This window comes from Cyprinodon tularosa, unplaced genomic scaffold, assembly GCF_016077235.1.
Source record: "Cyprinodon tularosa strain WSP-4 unplaced genomic scaffold, ASM1607723v1 ctg438, whole genome shotgun sequence".
Taxonomy (NCBI): Eukaryota; Metazoa; Chordata; class Actinopteri; order Cyprinodontiformes; family Cyprinodontidae; genus Cyprinodon; species Cyprinodon tularosa.
This window is the reverse complement of record NW_024039161.1, coordinates 515,781-524,976: the sequence shown is the minus strand read 5'-3', so window position 1 is coordinate 524,976 and position 9,196 is coordinate 515,781. Positions and strand designations below refer to the sequence as shown.

General features: G+C 37.7%; 1 protein-coding gene across 4 annotated transcripts in view; it reads right to left on the bottom strand.

Moving 5' to 3' along the window:
- Positions 1-2,232: 2,232 nt before the first annotated feature.
- elavl2 (ELAV like neuron-specific RNA binding protein 2) overlaps positions 2,233-9,196 on the bottom strand; it is a 48,736-nt gene continuing 41,772 nt past the window's right edge. For all 4 annotated transcript variants that reach the window (XM_038299857.1, XM_038299856.1, XM_038299860.1 and 1 more), the window contains one exon: positions 2,233-4,763. In XM_038299857.1, coding sequence (XP_038155785.1) covers positions 4,433-4,763 — 331 coding nt within the window. In that variant the 3' untranslated portion in view covers positions 2,233-4,432. The remainder of the gene's footprint in view (positions 4,764-9,196) is intronic.

The following is a 9,196-nucleotide window of genomic DNA, read 5'->3' as shown; positions in this document are numbered from 1 at the left end:
GCTCCTTATTTTCCACAGACCTCGAAGGATCCAGTCCACATAGACCAGGTCCTTGAAGGATGCAGCCTCTAAAATCGAACACACCCCAAGTGTCCAAGCAGTGTGCGGCAAAGTTGCAGTTACTCCAAACTGCTTCCACTTTAAATATCTTACAATTTGCTGGAGTGTGTTTATTTTTGTTAATTTTTGAATGAGTCATTACTTTACAGTCCTGGAGTGTCCAATCAGGGCCAGTCTGCAGGCCTGAAGATGCTGGATCATTTTCACTGACTATTAGGGCTCTGCCATTTTGCAGAAGGTGGACTGGAAGAAAAAGACTGGATTTTTTCTTTGCACTGATCTCATTTATATTTGGCTCTAGCATTTTATCATTTTTGGTTTCCTGGCCTTGAATTCCTTCTTGTACACAGTGCATCATCTGTGTGGAAATGTGCTTACTTAAAGCTCCTGTGCATTGAAGAACATGGGTGCATTGATACAGGTGCTGGTCATAAAATTAGAATATCATGAAAAAGTAGATTGATTTCAGTAATTCCATTTAAAAAGTGAAACTTGTATATTATATTCATACATTACATACAAACTCATATATTTCAGATGTTTATTTTGTTTAATTTTGATGATTACAAATGACAACAAATGAAAATCTCAAATTCATCATATCAGAAAATTAGAATATTACTGAAGACCAATAAAAACAAAGGATTTATAGAAATGTTGGCCAACTGAAAAGTATGAACATGAAAAGTATGAGCATGTACAGCACTCAGTATTTAGTTGGGCCTCCTTTGGCCTGTATTACTGCAGCAATGCGGCGTGGCATGGAGTCGATCAGTCTGTGGCACTGCTCAGGTGTTATGATAGCCCAGGTTGCTCTAATAGTGGCTTTTAGCTCTTCTGAATTGTTGGGTCTGGTGTATTGCATCTTCTTCTTCACAATACCCCATAGATTTTCTATGGGGTTAAGGTCAGGAGAGTTTGCTGGCCAATTAAGAACAGGGATACCATGGTCCTTCAACCAGGTACTGGTAGCTTTGGCACTGTGTGCAGGTGCCAAGTCCTGTTGGAAAATGAAATCTGCATCTCCAAAAAGTTGGTCAGCTGCAGGAAGCATGAAGTGCTCTAAAACTTCCTGGTATGTGGCTGCGTTGACCCTGGACCTCAGAAAACACAATGGACCAACACCAGCAGATGACATGGCACCCCAAACCATCACTGACTGTGGAAACTTTACACTGGACTTCAAGCAACGTGGATGAAGTGCCTCTCTTCTTTTCCTCCAGACTCTGGGACCTTGATTTCCAAAGGAAATGCAAAATTTACTTTCATCAGAGAACATGACTTTGGACCACTCACCAGCAGTCCAGTCCTGTTTCTCTTTAGCCCAGGCAAGACGCTTCTGACGCTGTCTGTGGTTCAAGAGTGGCTTGACACAAGGAATGCGACAGCAGAAACCCATGTCTTTCATACGTCTGTGTGTGGTGGTTCTTGAAGCACTCACTCCAGCTGCAGTCCACTCTTTGTGAATCTCCCCCACATTTTTGAAGGGGTTTTGTTTCACAATCCTCTCCAGGGTGCGGTTATCTCTCTTGCTTGTACACTTTTTTCGACCACATCTTTTCCTTCCCTTCGCCTCTCTATTAATGTGCTTGGACACTGAGCTCTGTGAACAGCCAGCCTCTTTAGCGATGACCTTTTGTGTCTTGCCCTCCTTGTGCAAGGTGTCGATGGTCGTCTTTTGGACAACTGTCAAGTCAGCAGTCTTCCCCATGATTGTGTAGCCTATAGAACTAGACTGAAAGACCATTTAAAGGCTTTTGCAGGTGGTTTGAGTTAATTAGCTGATTAGAGTGTGGCACCAGGGGCCATCAATTTTTAACCTTTTCACAATATTCTAATTTTCTGATATGATGAATTTGAGATTTTCATTTGTTGTCATTTGTAATCATCAAAATTAAACAAAATAAACATCTGAAATATATGAGTTTGTATGTAATGTATGAATATAATATACAAGTTTCACTTTTTAAATGGAATTACTGAAATCAATCTACTTTTTCATGATATTCTAATTTTATGACCAGCACCTGTAGGTGATGCTTCCAGCAGCGAGAGACCCAGATAGGAAGTAAACCACATTTCCAATACCCAAACAGAGCCTCATTAGATAGTTGGTTGCTTTAGGATGCAGTCAATTTCTAGGAAAAGAAAAAAAACTAAAACCATGCAATGTTTGCCCTTCAAATGTATTTATTGATGTACTGAACACTGAAAAAAATCCAAAGTATCCAAACACAAAGTAAAGAACATATACATCCTCTTAAATAGTCAACAAAAGATATTCTGATCCAAAAAGGCTGTAAACCAAGTCAGACTATACAACTTCAAATAAATAATTATTCCCATTAAGTAGTGAGATAGGACGGTTTTGGAGGGAGCGGTTTTTCACGCCAGACCATCAGCAGAATTGGCAAGGACCAAACGATCCTCAAAAGGTTTCAAAATGGGAGAGGTCAACGGCGGCGTGAAAAATGTGCTCCTCGTCTCCCCCCACAGCAGCAAGTACCACAACTCATCTCGACTTAAAGTTTAAATTTTACAAGTAACAACAAAAGGAGGAATAGATAAAAGAAAAAAAAGCAGTTGCAAAGAACTCTATGCATAGCACACTGCTTGTTTGAGGGGGCAAGCATGACTAGTAACTGGCTGAAACACCAAGCAGGATGCAGGTTCAGTAGTCTGTGCGTCTAGATGTTTGGTCACGCTGATCTCGTTTCCGGGAATTTTGTAGCCAATTTAATTTCATTGTTTCTCTGGATGTTAATACAACTGCTTCGCTTTTCTTCCCCAAACATTATAAAGCAATATACACCTTTTTACGATTTCAAAGACAGGTTATATGCATTACGTATATACGAGTATGAAAGAAAGCAAAGTTTTTTCCAAACTGTGGTTTATATCCATTCTTTACCACATAAATATATATATATATATATCTAATGTTTATATATATATTAAAAAAACAAATGTCTATACTTTTAATAGTTTTTTTTTCTTTTTTCAACAAAGCAAGACTATCTACAAACCAAACAACCAACATATTTGATGCACTGAAATGCTAGTCCATAGGACAACATCTTTTAACCTAAAGGAAATAAAAGCTTTCAAAAACAATATCTTACATACTCGGTGAATGAAAACAAAAAACAAAAAGTATAATCACACTTTCCAACAAAGTCTAACCTAGAACAAAAAGGTCTGCTTAATACAATGTAAAAAAAAGTCTTATTTACACAGCTCTGAAGTTATCCCTTTGATTCTTCTGGCTTTCTTTTTAAGTGCCTCCACCATCATCAACTTGTCAACAATCTTTCTTACAAAGTATGTAAAAACCCCCAATGTTCAATATTAAGACAAAAATCTGTCCGATACCGTAGATACGCCACAAAAACACCTTGAGCTCCATCTGACAGAAATCTTACAGGAAGAACTGATTTTAATCCCCCATAACCTTTTAAGATCTCTCCTTACTCTAATTTTGCTTGCACTAGTTTTATCTTTTTTTTCCCCCCGCCCCCGTTTCCAAATCTAATCGGAAAAGTGAATTTTTAGTCGAGCAGACGACCAGGGTTGAAGAAAGACCCACAAGATGACTTACAAATGAAACCAGCACTGGTGCCGATTCTGTAATCTAAAGGTAATACAAAGATCTCAAAAGGTATCTTTTACTTCATAAATCTCTCCAGAAACATCAGCCACTGCAAACTTTCCATTTAAAGTTCAAAAGCTCACAAGGTGTCATATGAAGATATTTCTCTAAGTATCCAAGTCAAAATATTTTGTTCCAGGTCCAGTAAAAAGTTTCTCCAAATTTTCTTTTTATAAAAATAGATGCTTTTTTTAAACCCACATCAAAGAGGTTCTTAGCTCTTTGGCAAGGTACTGCTTTAAGAATTTTTTTTGTCTTTTTATGCGTTAGGTTTACAAGAAGCAACATTATGCAGCCAACCAATTACCAACTCAGTACAATAAAATAACAGAAACGGCTCAAAGTAAGTACTCGCTAACCACTCAAAGCATTAACGCACCGATGGCAAATCAGGACACAAAGAAAAGTCACAACACATAGCTTTACGAGACTGTATCAAAGTAATGTGCGAGGAAAAATCAAGAAACTTTAGTAACCTTATAGGTAATCATCCGAAGACGGCAAGAGATTCAATGTCACAGGTTTTAAAACCTGAAGAGTTTTTTTCTGTATTAAACTAATGGAAATATTCAAAGCTTAGCAATGGTGGAAAAACAAAAACAATGTAGGACTCTAAATATCGATTACAAAGCTGTTTTACTAATGTAGAAAGTTATGGTCAATAAGCTTCAATTTCCCTTTTTTCGTGTTCAGTTTTCTAGAAACAATCTTAGTGAGGGGAGTTTAGGCTTTGTGTGTTTTGTTAGTTTTGAAAGAGACTTGCAGAACTCTGTCCCCAAGGCGATATCCGTTCAAGCTGGCGATGGCCACCGCCGCCTCGTCGTAATTAGTCATGGTGACAAAGCCGAATCCTTTGCACTTGTTTGTGTTGAAGTCACGGATGACCTTGACGTTTGTGACGGCACCGAACGGCCCAAACATCTGCCAGAGGATGCTTTCGTCTGCGTCTGGAGCCAGGTTGTAGACGAAGATGCACCAGCCAGTGCCTGCGTGACCCGGGATGTTGATTCCAGCCAGACTGGTCACCCCATCGATTGCCATGGGTGAGAACCGACTGAAGGGAAAAACAGAAAAACCATTGTTCAAGACAAAAACAGAGCGATCTGCTTAAAAACAGGTTTTTATCCAGTCTGGGCAGTCCCTACTAGAGGGTACAGGTGCTCAGCATCACAATAACATCAACACAATTGCATTGACGACAGTAAATCTATTACTTTTTTTTTTTTTTTTAGCATTTTTCTATCTTAGAGGTATAGAAGAGGAATTTTGTGATGTTTTGAAAAGACACACCCTCTGCCCTTTTAAAAAACACACATGCTAAACCGTGCACCTGCTCATCGTGCACGTTCTGTTTAAAAGTTGCCATTTACGTCTCTCATACAAGCTTATTTTCCAAACGATGTGACAAAATGTGACTTTAAAAGCAGCAAACAAAACAAAAGCAGGTGCACATGTTTGTGTTTACATTTCCCCACACTTTTGTTAAGCTCTATATAATATTACAATGTCCTCGAACTGTGACCTTTCAGGTCAGGGCATCTTAATCTCACAAGTTGGCCAAAATTCAGCTTCCCCAAGTTAAAACAGCTGTGGCTTCTTTCCGAGCTTTAAATCAAGAGAAAAAAAATCCCTCGAAATCAAAGGCAAAGCATAACTGAAAAATAAACATCCCATTACTGTTTGGGTTTTTGCCCAGACCAAAATACAGAGGCACAGAAAAGCCCAGGCCATTAGTGAACGTGGTTTTACGGTTTTGGGAAACAAAATTCAGAGTGCTTGGAGAGCCTATGAATTATTGCAGCAGGTGTCACATGGGATTAGCTGCTCCAGTTGGCCTCTCAGGGAACATTCACTGTGACAGGTGTGCTCCCAGCATCAAGGACCCACAGAGATTTGGCAACGAAGACTTGCACCAAGGAATGAGGTGCACATGAAATCAAAAGTGTATTGTTGCTGATGGCCCTTTGAGCCTCAGAAAGCTGGACTTCAATCACACTTGAGGAAACGACACCAATACTCTGGCAAATCCTGAAAGGTGTCTGACGCAACCAAGTTTAAAAACAGAAAAGGCCTGTCCATAATGGATCAAAGCAGGGAAAACCAAGCTCAAAACGCAGGTATGTAATTTGGTGCAATAGCAAAGATCATTATAAAATGCGGGCCTTTGTGATGTAGACAACCCTGTAATCTAGACATGTGGCATCCATGCAGCTGAATTCTACCAGACTGCATTTAAATGAGAACTAGAAGAAAAAAATGACACTGTGCCATTTTCAATTCTCCTCAGACCGTTATCCATGCAAGCAACAACCTACAAGTGAGTTCAAAGTGACCGCAAAATGTCAGTTTCATGTTTTTGACTAAAAATCTGAAAATAATCAAATGCAGAACATGCAAGCCCCAGATATAATTTGTAACCTATTAGATTTTAAAAGAAAAATCTAGACTATTTCCTAAACAATTTAATTTAATCCTGAGAATTTGTACTCATTCATTAGAAGGATATTTAATGTAGTTTTATCATTTTGGAAGTATTTTTATTTTAAGGTAAATTCAAATGCATATGATTTCTGTCTACGATATCAATACATTTTGTGTTTTGTGCCCCTTAATCCTATACAACAGCTAAGGTAAATCAGCTGTCACTCACCACCACTACCCCCTACAAAGCAAAAACACCTGCTTTGAGCCCATTATGCCACACCTTTATTCTCCATTAAAAACAATAAAACTAATGCTTTGGGCGTGGGATTTATTTACTGCTGTAACATGAAAGATAGGAGATGTGAGGCAGTAACATTCCTGACTAAAAGCTGGTCTAAGAGGTTGTAAACTTACCAAAATAGGCCATGCTTTAATTAGTGAGCCTACCAGCCTTTTCCACTTTTTTAAAATTCTCACATATTTTACATATTACAGTTTATAGATGTGAAAATGGATACAACTTAAAGCTACTTAAAGCTTATAAATTAACTTTCATGTCTAAGATGTGCTAAAGTTTTCCCATTTTTTTTTCTTGAAAAAAAAAAAATTTCCCTATTCCATCAGAAAATATCACAATTATGCGTTCAAATTTATATCATGTGTACAATATACACACACAGCGTAAAACACTAATTTTATTTTGTTATAATCTTTGTGCAAAGTACAAAACGGAGGAAAATGTAAACATGGTGGAGCCTGGGATACTCTGTTGCATCAGCATCATCTACATCAAGAAATAAAATGTTGCTAATTTCTAATAAGAGCTGAGTTTTTCAAAGTAATACTACTGTCAAGCTCATTACATATTTGTGCTCCTCTATAGCACACATAAAATCTGCTGCTTTTTAATTTTCTTACTTTGTTTTTCAGTAATGGCTTTTATCGTGTACTGAAAGTGTGATAACGAGCATATAGGAATAAGAATAAACCACTTATATAGGTTATTATACATGGTGCTAACATTGTGATGGAGATCACATTCTTGAAGCCTTTGAAATGTAAATATAAGGAAGAGGGGATTTGTCTGAGAATCAGGAAATAACTCATGTAGCTTTCTTTTGGACTGCCTGTAATTTTAATTAGGGCTGAAACAATCTGATAAATCGATTGAAATAATTATCAACTATTGAGTAATCGATCAATAGTGAACTGGAGTGTAGAGACTCTAAAATGTGTCTAAAGCTGAAAGAGCAGCCCACCTTGAGCAGCAATTATACCAAAATTGTAAAAAAATAAAAAAATATAAAAATTTTGCATTAAATACAAAAGTTTTTTGTCATTCAATGCTCTCATGCTCTATTCAGAACTCTCCAAGTGGAAAAGCTTTATTTTTACCTGATTTAATTTCACCAAAATTCTTCTTTAAGGAACCATTTGCTAACCGATTATCAAGAAATTATCGACATATTAATCGATTTGCAAAATAATTGTTAGTTGTGATCCTAATTCGATTCTACAACTTTGAAATATATTATTCCATATGAAATTGCAATAATGTAGATGAATTAATGAACAAAAACTAAAAGGCTTTCCGAAGCTACACTGATCCGAATCAGAAGTACTTTTATACAGCAGGCTTCGGTAATTGCCAAGCGCCACGAGGCAAAGGGCCCCCTAAACAGGATGTGACATTCACAGGTCTTTAGCTTGTAGTGACACAACTACCAAATTGGGTATACTTCAAGTCAGCAAACTTCTCTAAAACTGATGTTTGGGAGAAAAAAAAAGAAAAACGATCTTTAGGTTTAAAGCTACAGTGTGTAATAATTACAGGGATATACAGTCAGAAATGTAATATATTATACATGACTATGTTATTTATCATCATCTACGAGCTCAGCCTCTTAACCTTAATATTTGCGTTGCCTTAGAATTCGTTATTTTTAATTACATAGGAGCGGGTCTCGCAGCCATGGAGGCAGACATCTTTGCGCTACGGGAGCGCAGAGGCAACAAACTAGCGATTGCGAGATCGCCAAAATGTCACAACGATGTAGAAAAAAATAACGGGTATATTTATTATCTTAGGTCTACATGAAATCTATACCCTACACAGACTAATGAAATACTATCTGTAAAATTATCTATGTAAACAAACCTCATCACTTGAGAAGGTAGGTGATGCGGACGTGTTGGAAGACATTTTGTCCCGTAACGCTCACCGTACTGCTGGGGGGGAGATGTTCATGTTGCTGCACTCTGCAGTCTGACCACTAGATGTCGCTAAAAGTTACACACTAGCTTTAAGAGTATCAATTTGTTTACATTCCTAGTACATTCCTTAAGCTAATTTGTTTGGGTTCTTTTAAAGATATGGTCTGATTTGGTGAAATCTTAGAAAATTATATAAAAATAGATTTATATTTATAGTACCTCAAAAGTAGTTCTGTAAATTATAGAACATATAATTAAATGGTAATGTAGTGATTGGCTTGCATGACTTTAGACTTTTAATGCCTCATTAGCCATTTAGATCAACAAACAACGCTCAGGGCCCTGTCACACCGAGCCCGACGTCCCAGAATCTCCTAAAACGCCACCATACGCTGAAATTTCTATGTAATTTTTTTAAGTTTGGCCATATAAATAGCGTATTCACAACGAGTCCTGAACTTATGTCAAATGATAGCTCAACTGATGCATAACGCACTGCAGCGTAATACCCATGACTTCATGGGCATTTCAAAGCATCAGTTAAAGCTGCTCCCCTAAGGCGCCCGACCTGTATAAAAATATGTCTTTGATTGTCTGCCTGCCCCCCCTCCAAAAAAATAAAAATAAAAATAAAAAGCAAGACTGTAAACGTGGGTTTGCAATCGCAGCAGATTCATTATAATGTCTGCTAGGATGTTTGTTGGTCGTGAACGCAGGGAGGATCCATTACACTCACCCTATGATGGGGATGCAGTCTGGAGAAGTTACTCAGGTTTTGGATAAGCTGGACGCCACAACTTATGAGTAACTTGCACTTAACTTATGTCAACGATCAGATAACACACCCTG